Source organism: Papio anubis, chromosome 12 (assembly GCF_008728515.1).
Source record: "Papio anubis isolate 15944 chromosome 12, Panubis1.0, whole genome shotgun sequence".
Classification (NCBI taxonomy): Eukaryota; Metazoa; Chordata; class Mammalia; order Primates; family Cercopithecidae; genus Papio; species Papio anubis.
The window spans coordinates 5,264,130-5,282,772 of NC_044987.1; the positions used below are offsets into that span (position 1 = coordinate 5,264,130).

The window sequence follows — 18,643 nt, forward strand, 5'->3', positions numbered from 1 at the left end:
TTTGTATTTTTAGTAGAGACAGGGTTTCTCCATGTTGGTCAGGCTGGTCTCGAGCTGCTGACCTCAGGTGATCCGCCTGCCTGGGCCTCCCAAAGTGCTGGGATTACAGGCGTAAGCCACTGCACCCAGCCCAAGTCTTCTTTTTTGGTTTTGACTTTTGAAGCATATACATTTCTTACCTCTTTAAAAAAGTAAGACCATTGGACGCCCCAAATGTGAAGTGGCTGAGAAGGGAGCTGCTCTGGTAGAAGGCGGTGGGAGAGGTGGAGGGGACAGCCCAGGTTCTCTGCCCTGTCCTCATCCCGGAGGCTCTGTTCCACTCCCACAGCTCTCAGCACTTGGACACCAATGGCCTGGCCCAATCCTTTGCTTTATAGATGGGGAAAAGGTGGTCCCCCAAGTCTGGTTCACTCTCTGGGTCTCCCTTCCCATAGGACACATTCAGGAAGGGTTAGATACACTCCTTAGAAGACACAAAACACTCAGTCCTTTTGAAAGATTTATTTTTAATTAAAAAATAAAAGTTATCTGAACATATCTGCATTGCAGCTTCAGGGATGGCACCTTAACCCATTTATGCTGAAGGTCACAAATGTTTTTTATGAAAAATCAGACCTTGGCGATGACCTTGAGCAGTAGGATAGAAATAACTCCCACAAGCTTAGCGTTCCAATAATGGAACACTAGGCATAAATGGGTAAATAAAGCAAAAAAAAAAAACAAAGCTTCTCAGTTCTTGGGTCTCATGACCATCTTATAATGGGTACAAAGGCACACGTGTCTTCAAACAAACTTGATTCAGAAACATTTCTAACAACTCAGAACTCCCCCCACGTTTTTGCCCACCCTCACCCCCACAAAAAAATACAACCGAAAACATTAAATTCTTTTTAAAAACTACATAAGTAAGTGCTGAGTCAGCAAGGAACCTGGGCATGCTGCCCACATGCCGCCACGTCTCTCTGCTTTGATGACTGGCTGCCCAGAGGTCGGGAGGGAGAGAGCTAAGCACTCTCCACTGCATGCTGGGAGAGGGCTTGCAACACAGACCCAGCCCCAGCCCCACGGCCGTCACCCCAGCTGGGGCAGGCAACTCCTAGGTGCTCTCTCCCTTAATCAAGGGCATCCACGGCTAAAGCAGCCTTTCAGGAAGAGAAAGGCTCAAGACAAGCAAGTCTTTGTCAAATGCTTGCAATGACAAGGCCACTGGGAACTGTGGGAGGGAGGGAGATGGCTAGATCTCTTCTCCCCCAGTTTACTGGGCTGCTGGAAAGTTTTCTCTGCCTACTCTCCCTGCCTTCCCTCTTTTCCCTTCTCCCCAGTCTCCCTCTACTCTCAAAAGGGTTTTACTTTAGCTTAATGGTGGGGGTTCCAAAGAGGGTATTGGCAACTCCTGGGGCGGGTCTGGTGGCTCTGCCATCTCTAAGGGGACATCATGTGTTTTTGGTTCCTGTGCTTCACAGAGCTCCTCCTGCCCCTGGGAGGGCTCCAGTCGCTCCTGACCCTGGGCCTGGCTGTTCATCTTCTCTTCCGCTTCAATCTCTTCTGATGTGGGGATGGAGTTCTTCTTGGGGCGACCTTTGGGTTTTGTGGGTGCTTCCTGTCCACCTTTAAGAACCTACGTGAGTAAAAAATTGTTATTAAATCTAAGAAATAACTCCTGCCCTCCGCCTTTCCACTCCCAGTATAACCTCACATTGCATCTAAACCATCTGTTCTGGCAGTAAAATTGCAGGATTTGGCAAAATATATTCTCAATCCATCACCTCTGGTCTACAAAGACACCTCCATTCTTTAAATGTTCAATGCATTTTGGTCAATATTATATATTTTGGCATTTAATACAATAATCATAAGCAGCTTCAGAATTCAACTTCAACAATAAGGCAAGAAATGAAAATTAAAATGTTAATGCAATAACTATCAGGTTGACAAGCTAAAGACAACAATATTTGTAGCAAGCAGGAAAAAAACACACTATGTGAAAGTGTGATTGTTACAACCTTTTCAACACAACCTAAGAGTTCAAATCAAAAGCCTTAAAATATGCAGAGCTTTTTGACACAGAAATTCCTTAGGCTAAATTCTAAAAAATTATCTAAGACTGAGACAAAGATTGATCTGCAAAAATACTCATCACAATATTGGTGATAACAGCAAAAGTTGGAGCGGGGTGATATCCTAAAGGTTTGGCCATGTAAATTGGGTAGAATTATAGTAAATCCCAAAGACAGAATACTTGACAACCATTACAATTACTATATAGGAGAATGTTTAATAACATGGAAAATATTATTAACATAGTTTTGTAACAAGCAGATTCTTAGCATAATCCAGTTTGGAGGCTAGACAGCCTGTACACCACCTTGTTTGCAGGATCACGGATCGTTTTTAATCTTTATGTTTTTTCTATATTTTCTAAACTTTCAACAATGATCAAACATAAGTATTTCTGTAATCAGAAAAAATATATTATAAAGCATGTAGTCTTGTAGAAGTTGTACAGCAGAGTTTAAAAAGCATTTTGGCTTTGATAGTAGAAAAACTGGGTTAAATTCCAACTCTGCCACTTATCATCTTTGTCTTTGTAAAGTCCTTTAAAGGCCCCAAGTGTCCGTTTTCTAATCTGTAAAATGGGAGTAATAATACCTTGTATTACAGGGTGACAGTGAGAGTGACCAACAGATAATGTGTATGAAAGGACCAGAACGGCACCTGAATGGTAGGTTTCCTTTGCCCAGAATATATACACCATCCACCCTCCTTCTCCTGGCTAACTTCTCCTGGAAGCCTTCCTGATCCCCCAGGTCTAGGTTAAAGGCCCTCTGCCATGTGCCCTCGGAGCAGCTTCTACTGTCCCGACCAGAGCACTTTTCAGAAACTATGGTCACTGCATGTTTACCTGCTGCCCCTCTCACTCAGTCCCTGCATGTAGCAGGTGTTTGACAACTGTTACCAAATGAACTAGGCTTTCTCAACAAACCTTTCCCTGGAGTCGAGGAAAGATATAAAGCAAGCCAAATAACTGGACCCTAAATGGCCTTGGCTGACTTCAAAGGCCTGGCACCCTTATTACCCCAATTTGTGACCCACACAAGAGTCCCAGGAGGTAGACAGGGATAAGTTTAAAAATATTTATATTTTACTTTGGAATGTAATAGACACTCCTTCCTCCATTGGCTTGGCATAGTCCTTGATTTTCTGGGCAGCTAGTGAGAAGGGCTTCAAGAGGACCTGGATTAGCACAGATGATTAGGGGTGGGAGATATTTTTGCTATTTATAAACCTAGCTTAATCTTATCTTCTATATTTGTATATAAGCTCCTGGAAGACAAACCCTGCTTCTCTCCATTACTCCAAGAATCAAACTTCCAGCTAACTTCTATGCAGTCCCTAAATATTTATTGACTGCTCCTCTTTCCTTCAAGAGCAGCAGAGGACCTCCAGGTGCTGAATTTTAAGGATGAAACCGTAACTTTTTTTTATACAGCTTTGAGATATAATTCACGGACCAAATCCATTTAAAGAGCACTATTCAGTGATTTTTAGGATGGTCACAGAATTGTACAACTATCACCACAATGCAATTTTCAAACACTTCTCTCACCCCAAAAAGAAACCCCATAGCATTAGCGGTCAGTCCCTATTTTCCCCCAACCCCTAACCGATCTGCCCACAGCCCTAGGCAACTGCTAGTCTGCTTTCTGTCTCTACAGATGTGCCTATTTTTGGACATTTTATATAAACAGAATCATATGATATGTGCACTTTTGTGACTGGCTTCTTTCATTTAGCATAATGTTCTCAATGTTCATCCATGTTGTAGCATTTGTCACTAAATAATATTCCATTTTATGGATACACTATATTTTGTTCATTCACTCATCAATTGATGGACATGTGGGTTGCTTGCTACTGTGAATGAAGCTGCTATGAACATGGGAAAGAAGTGAAATTGAATTGTGGGATCTTTCAGCAACTCTATGCTTCACATTTTAAGGACTGTTTTCCAAAGCAGTTGCACTATTTTACATTCCAGCCAGCTGCATATGAGGGTTCCAGTTCTCCACATCCTCACCAACACTTGTTGATGTCTGTTTGACCACGGTCATCCCAGAGGGTGGGAAGTGGTATCTCACTGTGGTTCTGCTTTGCATTTCCCTGATGACTACTGAAGTTTAGCATCTTTCATAGTGCTTATTGGCTAGCTGTATATCTTCATTGAAGAAATGTCTATTCAGATATTTTGCCCATTTCTAAATTTGGTTGTCTTTTTATTATTGAGTTGTAAGAGTTCTTTAAATATTCTGGATACATGTCTCTTATCAGATGTAAGCTTCTCCCATTCTGTGGGCTGTCTTCTCATTTTTCTAATGATGTCCTTCACAGCACAAAATTTTTAAATTTCAATGAAGCCCAGTTTATGTTTGCTTCTGTTGCTTGTGCTTTTGCTGTCATAACGAAGAATACTTTGTCTAATCCAAGGTCATGAATACTTACTCATATTCTAAGTTTCATAGTTTTCACTCCTACCATTTAGATGATGATTCATTTTGCATTAATTTTTGTGTATAAAGTGAGAAAACCAAGAAGTTCTCAGTAAACACCTCCTTTTAGCTAAAAGTCTGCTCAACCACTGTCCTTTCCACATGAACAGCTAACACACAGATATTAAGGGGATCTTTAACAAGGTAGAGATGCTGACGGAAACCACCCCTGGGGAGAAGATGTTCCTTGTATTTCTTTTCACGTAAGTTCATTATCTGATTTTGATTTCAGTCTGAGTGTAGGCTTTTGAAAGCACCCAATTGTGCCAAGATGGAATTTACATGTTGAAAGCAGATCCACTCAGTATGAAAGAGGTTATACAAAAGTAAGTTGCCCCATGTAGTAATCAAACTAGAAAAGGGCAGGTCTATGGAAGCCACCTAATTGGCAAAAGAAAGTCCAGCCCAGCAATTAGAGAACACCACCCACACGGTTTGGACGGACCCCACCTGGCTGTTTTCCTACTGCAGGAAAAAAAAAAATCCCCAAAACAATTAGACCATTTTCTAAATGGACTAAAACATTCCAGCACAAGCAATAATTAGGAGATAACTACCCTCTTGGCTGCTCTCTGCACTCAACCTCTGGCCCCTTGCCTTCCAGCGCACCTGAGACATGCAATTATCTCAGAACCACCCTCCATCAGGAGCTACCCGTTCACATGCACCCTGTGGCCCTCCTCCCAGGAGCCCTCTCCCCATTTATTCTTAGAGCCAGTTTAGTCCCATTGGTCCAGAGAAGCCAGAGAGTTCCTTGTCCAAGAGGCCGCAGGCCTCCTTCTGCCTCTCAGAAGAACACCTAGCACACCATCCACTTTTATTAGCCGCGCCTGGTGACAGCCCTCCAAACTCTGAAACGAGGTATTCAGATGTTCTGTTGCTGAGGGTGTTAAGACCGGGCCTTTTGCTTCCCTCCAAGCAGCCTGAGTAGGGGGCAGGGAATGTCAGTGCAGGAAGGAACTCTCTCCTTCCCTCTACTTTTTCAGATAGGAAACTGAGCTGACAGAGTTTGTCAGTATCAAAGAGCAAGCCAAGGGCAGAGCTGGGATTTGAACACAAACCTCCTGACCATTTGAATCTAACAGCCTTAGCAGTATTGCATTCAGCATAATGTGCAAGGGATATGTAAAATGGGCCACTGTTCTATGTCTGGTATTTATTTGCAATTACCCAACCTCCCAGCAGACTCCAGGCAGTAGACTTACTAGTGGGGGGCGAACTTTCCTCCTTATTCTCTGTCTCTGTCTGCAGCTTCATAGGGCAGCGAGGGCCACATAACTGAGGACTGTTTCCATGAAGCTGAGAAACAAGTTTGGATTCCCCAGCATGACTCTCCTCCCAGACACTGCTGCTCACCTTAGCTGACTTTCTCAGCCTGAAGATGTGATGTTCCACTGGACCTCAAGCAGGGCCCCCAATGCCAAGGCGCTGACTTGGAGATGACTGGGAAGTGGGGACTGAGAAAGGACACACACTCAGGGCTGCGTGGAGACCCTGAGATTCACAGAATTCACTTTTGGCTTGTGTTTCCTGGCCTCCAAATATTTGGATTCTCTGAAGACATGGATTTCGTGAAGAGGTAATAAAAATACTAATAATGATAATAATAATGGCAAAAACATCTCTTAGCTGTATCCTATATGGCAGGTCCTATTTACGTGTTTCACAGAGATTAGCTCAGTTAATAATACAACCCTACGAGGTACGTGTTAGGCCTTTTACTGCAGAGGAAACAGCAGGCACACAGAGGTTAAGTAACCTGCCCAAGATCACACAGAGAGCTACTGGTAACAATTCATGGAGTTGTTAACTACCTGGGGACTATTCACGAGAAAAGTAGTGACCATGCATAGTGTGGGGCCCACCCAATTCTGTGACTAGGAGAGAAAGGAGGTATCTGTTTGGATGCTCTCACGGAACAGAATTGCATTTTAGAGCTCAAAGAGACCACCGAATAATGAGGCTCTGTCAGCCTACTGCAAAACACTGTGGGTCCTGCTGGAACTAAAGCCAACAGACATGGAATAGAGGGTGCACATCCCATCTTAATGTGCAAGATTAAATTGACCCAACCCGCTATAGGTTACCAGTGCTGACTGGTCAGAACTCGTCAGAGATGCTATCTTGGTTCTGGCAAGGTTACCCTTGGCAGCCATGTGAATAAGTCTGAGAATCAACTGCTAATCTTTTTCCAGTTCCAATTAGGTTACTAGCCTTGAGACATCTTTATTACCCAATTATCTTTTTCTTTTCCTCCCCAGTACCTAAAGAGATAGCCTTGAAAGAGTTTTACTGGGAAACTAGATGAAGTAATCAGGATCACACCACAGCCTTGCTATTCCACTCTCTGCGCTGATCCTGTACATCTCCCTGCCGCTGCCCTGACCGCTCCGTGTAATAATAATGCCAGTTTGCAGGTCTGTCTCCCGCACTTGGCTGAGTACCTTTTGACAATTTTATTTTCTAGTGGACAGGCTCATGTCTTACCTTTGCATCTCCAGGGCCTGATGAATGTTAAATGCTCAATGAATTAACTCAAAAGTGAACTGACAGTTTGGGCCTCTTGGCTCCTAAAGGGACCTGAAGGTGACTGGCTTGCAGAATGTTCTCTGAGGTTAAATCTGCTAAGTTACTTCCATTTTGGTTTACATGACATTGATACCCATCAATAACTGGCCTAAAATCATGCCAGCAACACTGTTGCTGGTGAAAAACAAGTGACGTCACAGGCGAAGGCACACACATTGTCCCATGGGCACTGGGCGGTGCTGGCAGAGGAGGCTGCCTGTCAATTCCTTAATCATCTGACTCATGAAAAGATTGCTGATAACCAATTTAAACAATGCCTCTGCTACTCAGGAGACATTGATTTCAAGGCTGATGATTGACGAGGAAGAAGGTGGGTGGTGGATCTTGCACAGAAAGCAGTGAAGGGACTTGCCCAAAATCAACCAGGGAAGGGCAAGCATGGGAACACGGCCTGGTGCCTCTCACTCCCAAGTCTAGTTCTTTAGAAACCAGTCCCCTAAAAGGTGTCCATGTGTACTTAGCACTGTAGAGTGTTTGCAAGACTATCTATTTAACCAAATCCATTCTTCCTTCAATTTCTTGTTTTTATTTTATTTTTATGACTTTTATTTATTCATTTATTTTTGAGATGGAGTCTTGCTCGGTCACCCAGACTGGAGTGCAATGGTGTGATCTCAACTCACTGCAACCTGTACCTCCTGGATTCAAGTGATTCTCTGGCCTCAGCCTTCCGAGTAGCTGGGATTACAGGCGCCCGCCACCACGCCCAGCTAATTTTGTATTTTTAGTAGAGGCGGGATTTCACCATGTTTGCCAGGCTGGTTTCAAACTCCTGTCCTCATGTGATCCACCCACCTCAGCCTCCCAAAGTGATGGGATTACAGGCGTGAGCCACCGTGCCCGGCCGCTTCCTTCAATTTCAACTTCTCCCGGCAACCTTCTCCACTACCTCTCTTCTGAACTCCGACAGGCTTATAAATCCGCAACAACCAGCACTTAATTATCACATGCTCAGCAGCTACCTCCTGGGCCTTGTTTCTCTGACTAGATCATAAATTCCATGAAGGCAAGGGTGATATTTTATTTTATTATTTCTTATAGTGCCTAGGACAAGGAATGGCTCACAAGAGACACAAAATACATGTGCTGACTCATGCCATATCCGTGTGTTTGAACACGTAACTGGCATCTCTGCCTTAATTCATGAGTACTTCATGAGCCAAGTTGCCTCCATTGGAAAACTCTTTCATTTCAGGGTCAGGTCCCCCAGAGGAAATTACAAGATTTGCCCAGGAAATTCTTTTTTGGGAATATAATAATTGCTGCTTGTTGACTTTTTTCCTAATTTTTCCCATTGATATTCATTTGCAATTTACTTGTTTTGGGGTTTTTTCCCCCTCATTGTTAGCAGAATATAGCAAGGAATAGCAAGAACTAAAACTTTAAGAAAGAACAATATGGGACAAAACCACAGCACTGAGAAAACATCTGTCCGCTGACCTTTTTTTTTTTTTCCTCCCCCCAAAAACTGGGGTCGGGAGAACACCTTATTTGATTGTTGTGAAAACATCATATTTCAGCCCTGAAACACCAAGAAATAGGGCTTGTGACCAGATGGGTTAGCAAATTAGAATGTCATCATGAAGGCATGGAATGGACGAGAGGAGAAAGAGCCACTAGGATTTGGTGAGGGGGAAGAAGCCCACGGCAGGTGACATGGTAGCACCTGGGCTCCAGAGAAGAGCAGCGCTTCTTCCCTTATTGCCACCCCTCCTCTTTTTCTTTTGCTCTGGGCTTTGACCTTGTCTCAATGGTTTACAAAGCTGAGAAAGGCAACACTTGACTACTTTGGAAAATTTTGATTTAATAGTGCTTTTCTTAAATGAAAAGAATAAATGATAATGAAATTGAGTTCCTGAAAATGTAGGGATGTATATATTCTAACTTAAAAATCAAAGATGGAAATGTTCATTAGCTAGGCGCTAGAGCAGGATGATGGAAACTGTGGTCATGATACCAGGCACTTCAGAATAACGAGGGGGCTTGTTAACATGCACATTCCCAGCCCTGGCCCAGACCTCTGGGGCCAGAATCCTGGGAGGGGCCCTAGAGTTCTGCATTTAACTTGCTACCCAGGGGACTCTGATGCCCACCAAAGTTTGAGGATCACTGCGTTAGAGGGTGCACAGCCAAAAGAACAGATGCATCCTCTACGTCAGTATAAACAAAGAATACTGACTTCTATTTTTAGCTCTTGGTGGGAGGAAGAAGGAAGTTGTTTGAAAAGGCTAGCAGGTAGGGTTAAAACTAGCAAGTTAGGAGAAATACCTAACGTAGATGATGGGTTGATGGGTGCAGCAAACCACCATGGCATATGTATACCTATGTAACAAAACTGCACGTTCTGCATATGTACCCTAGAACTTAAAGTACAATAAAAAAAAAACAAAAACCAAAAACTAGCAAGTTAAAAGCCTGTAAGCTTTTTTTTCCTTTGATTTTTAACGAAACAGAAAAAGAATATCCCTCTGTTTAGGAAATCCAGGTCAAGAGGAATAGCTCGACCTACAGATCCAACAGCTTCCCCGTAAGCCAGCAGCATAGAAGGCCTTCCAATCTCCGCAGCCCAAACTGCCACATGGTCCGGCCTCCCTCCCCACAGCCCTGGAGGAAAAGTCCTCTTCCATCAGGATGGGATCATGGTTAGTCACTCCTTTCTTACCATTTTCTTCCATTTCATCCTGCGATTCTGATACCAGGTCTTCACCTGCAGCTGAGTGAGTCCCAGAGACTGCGCCAAGTCCAACCTAGAAGGCACAAGATACAAAGGAAGGGTGAGCAGGATGGGGAGGAGCGGGAGAGATGGGATCCTGCTGACAGGCTCCAGACAGGCTCCAGCACTGGCTATCAAGGCTCTGACCTCCCTCATTAAACGAGGTCTTCCCCAAAGCGCTTTTCTTTCCTTCCAAGAATCCAACAGAGGAAACTGGGAAGCTGAGAAACTAAGAAATAGATGACCATGGCTGAGGACACCTGGGCCAGTCCCCATTCTGAAATATTCATGGTCTGCAAGAGACCTGAGAAGGATGCCTGGGCCTTCATCACACAGTCCTTTTCCTGGCTTGACAAGATTATTTATTCTGACCCTCTGGCCCGACATCCAAACTGGAAACAAAAGGCAAAGCCGATGTTGCTGATGGGAATCCACTCATCACTCCAGACCCAGCTGTGGTCCCAGCTCCGGCAGGTGAGTCTCCTGGCTCCCACAGCTCATCTCCTCTGCACCCTCCCACAGGCCAGCAGTCACCCAGATGGTGCCATGTTTCCCACTGTTCTCTAATCACTCCCACCGTGTTATTTCTGCCTCCCTAACTCAGCAGTCAGAGCAGCTTATGTCTTCCACTTCTTTTCTACCCATGAAAGTGCCCATCACACTGCTAAATCCAGAACCGGTGCTCAAAAAATACTTCCTGATGGATTGATTCAATCGCTGTAGCTGCCCTAAATTGTTATAACAATTAAAATGTTATAAATATTATAAAGATTCCAAAACAAACATTAAGTCCACAACCCTTCCTGCTTTCCATTCTACTGCTAATCGTGACTGTGTACTTCTCTGTAGTCTTCTGTAAAGTCCTAAAAGCCAAATCCATTTCTGGGGCTAAATCTAACAACACAGCCACCATTTCCTGAGCACCACGGCATCCCAGGCTGCATGCTAAGCCCCTGACTTGCTGTCTTATCTATCCCATTCACAACACAGTGAAGTAGGTATAATTATTCCCATTTTACAGATAAGAGATTTGAGGCCTGGAGAGATTAGACTCTCTCAGCAACTGTGGCCAAACCCTGTCTGCTACCTGGTTGTGTAAATAGTTTTATCGTAACAGGCCAGGCACAGTGGCTCATGCCTGTAATCCCAGCACTTTGGGAGGCCGAGGCGGGCGGATCACCCGAGTTCAGGAGTTGGAGACCAGCCTGGCCAACATGGTGAGACCCCGTCTCTAGTAAAAATACAAAAATTAACTGGGTGTGGTGGCAGGCACCTGTAATCCTAGCTACTCAGGAGGCTGAGGCAGGAGAAATGCTTGAACCTGGGAGGCGGAGGTTGCAGTGAGCGGAGATTGCGTGCCACTGCACTGCAGCCTAGGCAATGGAGTGAGACTCTGTATAAAATTAATAAATAAAAAATAAACTACTTCTGTGCTGCAATATCAGAATTGGGTAGTGGTCACAGGCCATATGGCACACAAAGTGTAAAGTATTTACTGTCTGGCTCTGCCCAGAAAACCTTTACCAACCTCTGGCAGATGATCACAGAGTTAGGAAGTGGGGCAGGATTCAAACCCACGATGTCTGACCCGTACACCAGCTCCTGCGCTGGGGCTCACCCCCACCCACACTGTATCTGCACAAGTTGAACCTGTCAAAGGGAATCACAGGGATGCTTCATCCCAAGAAGCAGCGAACAACCAGGTGGGACAAGTGGAATGAGAAAGGGAAGTCTGTAGCCAGGCTTCCAACGTCAGTCCTTGAGACAACCACCATTGACCCGACAGGATAAGAACCCCAGGTCTACCTCAGCACCAACTGGACAGCCGCCTCCTTAAGCCAACATAAGCTGCCTCACTGCCACGCCAGCCCTGCTCAGCAAAGCAGCGTGGACTTCGAATGCAGCAACTTGGGACAACTGCCCTTGACAGGGCTTGGGCAGCGACCCCCGCTTTTTGAAAGGCCCTGGGTTTCTGAGGTTACCGTCTGCGAATCTCGGGCCCACAGGCAGTCTCGTTTGCCTGCTTCATGGGGAGCCTCAGGTGTGGGTTCTCAGCTGCAGCTCTCCACCTGGGGCGCTCTAACCATCAGGGAGGCCCGCAGGGACCGGCCCTGACGGTCTCAGGTGCAGCTGCCCGGTCGCCCTGCTCTGACCAGGCTGCATAATTTAAAGCCCCAATAATACAGAGTCTTCCTTCAGGGCACCCTGGAACTGGTCTTAAATCAGCACTCACATCCATCTGGTTATCCCTGTAGAAGGACTGCTAGAAGCTGGCAGTTTTATTGAAAGTGATTAACAAGCTAAAGCCAATAAATTCCCAGTGCCAACAGCACTTGGCTGTCCCCACAAACGCAGCACTGCTGCCCAAGCAGCCACTCATTGAGAACCAAGAACCCAGGGGGCCACCCCACAGACTTCTGGTCTCCCAGGCCTCCCTGGAGAAGGGTCTCCACGGTTCTGGCGGCGCCTTCCCGAGCCCAGTTCACCTGAGGCCATCAGGTGCATTAGTCAATGGAAGGCTCAGTTCACAGCTCTGCCACTGCATTAGCAAACAGTGTTAGCTCACTTGGGAAAAATGCAGCCCTGACTCACTCTGGCTACAGAAACATGCTTCACTGTCATCAGCTTTCTCTCATTACCTGCCACCGTTACAAATTCTCACTTCCCTGCATATTTGCTTAAATGGGGTCACCTAGGAAACTGGAGAAACACACACAGAGGAGGAGGGCGAGAGCTGCGGGAGGAGGGAGTGCTCATGGCCCTGGTCACGTAGGGAGGCGAGGAACATCTGAGAGGGCGGGTGAAGATGGCAGCTTCCATGCCAGCCGACGGTGTCCTCCCAGACAAGTGAATCAAGCCTGTGTAGGTGACCTGAGATGCCTGGGCAAATACCAGGGAGCCCCAGGAGATTTATGAAGAACTAATATTTCTGTGAAAAAAAAATTATCTGACTTCTGAAAAATCAGCCCAAAATGTTAGCCATGCGTGCTGAAGCCGATTTGACACGCCACCATGCTACCATAGACAGTGGTGCCCACTCCCCTGGGTGCACACGTTCATGCACCCAGGGGATATGCTAGGGAAGTGAAAACAGCCATGTCATACCTGGAGATGCCATCTGTTAACCTCTGGTTCACAGACCCGTCTCCATCATCTGCCAAAGACACCCCAAATGCACAGGTCTAGAACAGAACTCAACCTTTCGCCACCTAAGTCTACTCTGTCCTCTGTCTTCCAACTTCAGGTCATGGTGTCCCTATCCCCCTGCTAGCCCAGTCCAGAAACCACAGAATTCTCAACTCCCTTCTTGCTTCTTCCCACAATGTTGATTCTGCCAATTCTCTCTTCAAAATTGTCCTCCTCTCACACATGGACAGAGGGAGGGGAACCTCACACACAGGGCCTATCGGGGGGTGGGGGGATAGGGGAGGGATAGCATTAGGAGAAATACCTACTGTAGGTGATGGGTTGATGGGTGCAGCAAACCACCATGGCATGTGTATACCTATGTAACAAACCTGCACGTTCTGCACATGTATCCCAGAACTTGAAGTATAATAATAGTAAAAAATTGTCCTCCTCTCTATTCTTGCCTCTCCATTCCCACTGCCACCCTTTAATTCAAGTCTTCAGTGATGATCACTGGATTCTCTCCTAACTGGTCCCTGCTCCACCTCTGGCCTCTCTCATCCATCATTTATGGTGCCACCACAGAGACAGTTCTGGAACAGAAGTCAGGTCATGTCACTTCCAGCTCATAAAGGCAGTGCCAACTGCTTAAACAACCAAGTTCACATTTCAGCCAGGCATACGAGGTCCTTCCCACCCTTCATTCACCTCTACCATTTCCCTGTTCACACCTTAAGCTGGAGATGTCCTGGCTACTTGCGGTTTCCTCCGCATACCCGACGAGACACGCTTCTTTGCCTTGTATGTGCCAACCCTTCAGTGCGGGACGCCCTGTCCCTCCTGGAATCAAAGATCTTCTTAAATGTTACCTCCTCTGAGAAGCCTTCCCTAACCCCGTCTCCCACGCTCAGCAATACCCTGTGTTCCTACTGCACTCAGCAGCTCACAGGTACCAGCGCCTGGCTTGCTGCGTCTTTGTTCCTGTAGTCGTTCCTTCCCTATGATCCCTTTCTGTCACAACAGGACTCTCTCGACTGTTTCTGGACCCATAATCCCTGCCACAGTGCCCCAGTGGCACCCAGAAGACCCGTACCAAACAGCTGATGGTGCCTCATTAACGGAATCAGAAGCTAAATCCCCTTTTAGTCGGTGATATGCAGACTCCTCTGTCACTTAAATTTGTATCAAAGAGCTACTACATAGCCTAAGAGATTCATTTGAGGTTCCTTCCTTTACTTTTTGATAGGACTAGTGTCCAACCTGATATGGCCAAGGCAGTAGGCAAAAGAAGAGGAAAAAGGACCTGAAAAATCTCCCCAATAAATAGGATCACACATTATTAGCTCGGCCATCTCCAGAGTCAGTTTGAAAGAACAAGATGAGACACTGAGATACACAATTTGTTTTTTGAGACCGAGTCTCGCTCTGTTGCCCAGGCTGGAGTGCAGTGGCATGATTTTGGCTCACTGCAACCTCCGCCTCCTGGTTCAAGCAATTCTCTGTCTCAGCCTCCCAACTAGCTGGGATTACAGGTGCCTGCCATCATGCCCGGCTAATTTTTGTATTTTTAGCAGAGATGGGGTTTCACCATCTTGGCCAGGCTCGTCCTGAACTCCTGACCTCATGATCCACCTGCCTCAGCCTCCCAAAGTGCTGGGATTACAGGCATGAGCCACCACACCCGGCTATTGTTTGTTTTTTTGTGTTTTTGTTTCTGTTTTTTGGAGACAGGGTCTCACCTAGAGTGCAGTGATGTAATCTGATGCAATCATATCTCACTGCAGTCTCAAACTCCTGGGTTCAAGTGATCCTCCCATCTTAGCCTCTTGAGTGGCTGGGACTACAGGTGCATGCCATCACACCTGGCTCATATTTTAATTTTTGTAGAGACGGGGTCTCACAACGTTGCCCAGGCTGGTCTCAAACTCCTAGCCTCAAACAATCCTATTGCCTCAGCCTCCCAAACTGCTGAGATTACAGGTGTGGGCCACAATACCCGGCCCAGACACACACTCTGGCATATGTTCCAGTTAAAATAGTAAATTAAAGAAAAGGAGGTGAGGCATTGAGGCCTCCAAGAAAGCAAGGGTCACAGCCTCCCCAACATGGATCTGAGAGGAGTTCAAAGAAGGGGCTCTCATCCAGGTCCTCCTGGATCTCAGTCAAATGGTTCTGACTTGACATCCATCAAATTCACCAACATGTCTGACCTCCTCAACTGGATCACTCCAGCCCTTCCCAAGCAATAGCCAGGCCAGCAAGCTGAGTCAGTGGGGAATCAGCTGGAGGCTGTGGAGAAGATTGAGAGGATCATGAATCCTAATTCCAGATCTAGTCCTGCTGCCTCCAATCCTAAGAGTGAGTGGCTTAAAAACCAAGCCTGTGTCCCAGCTGACCACCTGAGCAACAATTTGCTAAACTTGACCTTGTTTATGATACTGAAATAGTTAAGTTCAAATATGGAGATAGAGTGACGAGTGCAAGTTCAGCCACAGGCAGGCTCCAGGGACTGTGTGGTGGATTCACATAGGCTGGGTTCTGTTAACCAAGGTTAAGATGCCTTGAGCCAAGGAGTGGATTCCTGCCACAGTGTCCTGCCTCACTGCAACAGTGCTCTGGCTCCATGGCCCACCACGGGAGCAAGTCTCCCGTCCTCAAGGGCCTTCCCTGCGGAGAGCTGCGGAGAGTCCCTTCCCTGCGTCCTCACCTGTCCGGGGTAGACAAGTACTTCTGCTTCTGGAATTTCTTCTCCAGGCCCATGAGCTGCAGCTCGGTGAAGATGGTGCGACTCCGGCGGGGCTTCTTCTGTCGGGGCGTGGGCTGTTCCGTCTCTGACTCGCTGCTGGCTAGGGCCTCACCCCCTGGGGCCTCAGCAGAGACCGCCTCGGTGACTGGGTGGCAGGACAGTGCCTGGGCGATTCCCGGGGTGGCGGGGACCAGCTGCGAGATGACGGTGGGCTGGCGGGTGATCACCGAGAGGAGCGGATATGCCCGCAGAGAAGGGGAGCCTGGAAAACAAGCAGGGAGGCAGGTCACCACGGGGAACGGTGTGGGGAAGCAGGCCAGGACCTGCGGAGGGCCACTGGCTGAGGTCTGACAGGGAGGACCCTGTTCCTAAGGAGGCACAGATGGAGGAAGGGGAAGGAGAAGTAACTCAAGACCTACAGCTGCAGGGCAGGCACAGAGATCTGCTCAGCTTGGTGGGGGAGGATGAAGCCCACCGCCAAGAAGAGGTTCCTGCAAGTCCTCTGGTTTTAAGCGGATCCTTCCCCTCTCTCCCCCTTCGGAATCCCTAAATTCTTGGTCCACGGGACCAGGCAGATGAAAAGAAGTAGTCAGGAAAAGCTAGAAACACATATTTCAGAAACCCGAAATAGATTTGTAATATGCAAACTTCCTGAGAACCACCTGTGGTCTTTATAAAAAGACATGCTTGTAGCTATGAATTCCTCCTGAGAAGTCTGTGTACCTTGAATCATAGCATTTTTCAGAGCTTGACAGGATGCTTTAAGATTATTTAATTCAACTTTCTCATCTCAGAGGGAGTGAATTGCCCCAGAGAGGTTAAGTGAGTTGCCTAAGATAATGTAACGAGGAAGCAGCAGATGGAGGAGTCAAACCAAGTTCTTCTGGCTTGAAGTCCCATGCTATCAGCACATCATGAATCACATGGCTACATCATTTAGAAGAGGGAGACAAACAGATTTTAAATAACATGAAAGGTCAGATCGGTATGACTGGCGCCTCCAGCACTATGTTAAGGAGGATTCTCAGGCTGGCCAGAGCTCGGCTGAGGAAAAGATGCTGGGGTCGATTAACAATGTCTGCTATGGGCATGTGGCCGGGGCAGGGTATGGTGGCATACATAGCAGTTACATGCCACTCCTGCATTAGGAATTTCAAGGCAAAAGTCCTTTTCTGTCCAACAATCTGTTAAATCTGTAAAGTTCAAGTGAACAACTTTTTCCTTTGATTATTCAACATAGAGCTTAAAATGTCTGGATCATTACCTGTATAAATCATTTTATCTCTCAGTTTCATCATCTATAAGATGAGTAAGAAAAGTAGCTGATTCCAAAGAATCCTTCAAACTCTAATATACTGATGCTACAAAAGGACCTCTCATCCTTGCCATTTGATATCTGATGAAAATGGAGAAGACCCAGGGGCTGCCCTTTGGGACTCAGTCCAGCCCTGAAAAGTGACTTCAAGGCCACGGCCAGCATCTGAGCCAACCAACATTCACACTAGCTCTGAGTTGAAACCGACGAACATCGCAGAAGCACCCAGGTACTACCTGTGTTCCAGCTCTTTTCTCCGGGTTAGCATTTCTCTTCTTATTCCTTCCCATGCCTTTGTGTGGACCCCAGTCACAGTTATTAAAACAAATAACTTCTCTTGTTCTTTGAGTACACTTCTAGCAAGGCCCAACAGAAACCACAAAGTGGTTAAGTAACAATAAATCACCACTTGCTACAGCTTCCATTAACTCTCCAGCCAACTCCAACACTTGACGTTTTGTGCTGTGGATTCTTTTTAAGAAAAAAAAAAAAATCACTTGGGAATGATATTTTATAGCAAGAAAATGAGGATATGTGGGCTTGTGGTTTGGATCTCACAGCACACATCCTGAAATGATACTGCTTGAAAAAGAAGTTGGAAGCTTCTTAAAAAGGCATAAGATGTTTCTCATCTCAAATCACCTTACTCCTTTAAGTCTGTCACTTCTTTCAAAAGAGACTATCTTTCTTTAGCAGGCTAATGTGTAATCTAGAAACTAAGAAGCTTATCATTATAGGATATGACTAACAATCCACCTGTAAGTAAGGCTTTGTATCACCTTCCTCTTTTGTAAGAGTTAAACATTTTTTTGCCCAACACGGAATAATATTTTGAAAGTGTGGTAATATCTAGCATTGGCAACCATATGGGGAAACAGGCATTCATATATTGTTGGTGGGAGTGTAAAATAGTATAATCTTTGAGGAAAAATAAAGCAGTATCTACCAAGTCACTGACAGGAATTTTGCAATTTGAGGTCTATGTGTACAGCGATTTATATACAAGCATATTCACTGCAGTCTTGCTTATAATCATGAATGGGGGAAATAACCTATATATTAGTATCTCTCAACAGAAAAATAATTAAATAAATTGTGGTGCATCCATAGTATGAACTACAATGTAACCATTAAAAAGGACTATCTAGGTCAGGTGTGGTGGCTCATGCCTATAATCCCAGCACTTTGGCAGGCTGAGGCTGGAGGACTGCTTGAAACCAGCAGTTCAAGATCAGCCTGGGCAACAGAGTGAGACCCTGTCTCTATTTTATTTATTTATTTTTTTTCCTTACTTTTTTTTTTTTTTTAAAGTAGAGACAGGGTCTCTGTTGCCCAGGCTGGTTCTGAACTCTTGGCCTCAAGCAACCCTCCCATTTCAGCCTCCCAAAATATTGGGATTGTAGGTGTGAGTCACCATGCCAAGCCAGAGATTCTGTCTCTTAAAAAGAAAAAAACAAGATATAAAGTGATGAGAAAGAGAGATGAATAGATGGATACTCTCTATATAAACTAATACGAGGAAATACCTAATGTATTATTGAGAAAAACACGATGTAAAATCATTTGGATGTAATCCCAGCACTTTGGGAGGCTGAGGCAGACGG

The 18,643-nt window shown here is 45.8% G+C and overlaps 1 protein-coding gene across 1 annotated transcript in view; it reads right to left on the reverse strand.

Moving 5' to 3' along the window:
• Positions 1 to 486: 486 nt before the first annotated feature.
• Positions 487 to 18,643, reverse strand: part of BARX2 (BARX homeobox 2) — a 74,814-nt gene continuing 56,657 nt past the window's right edge. The window contains exons 2-4 of the mRNA XM_003910953.3: positions 15,686 to 15,986; positions 9,799 to 9,883; positions 487 to 1,618 (exon numbers count right to left, since the gene is read on the reverse strand). Of these exons, the coding sequence (XP_003911002.1) occupies positions 1,352 to 1,618; positions 9,799 to 9,883; positions 15,686 to 15,986 (653 nt within the window). The 3' untranslated portion in view covers positions 487 to 1,351. The remainder of the gene's footprint in view (positions 1,619 to 9,798; positions 9,884 to 15,685; positions 15,987 to 18,643) is intronic.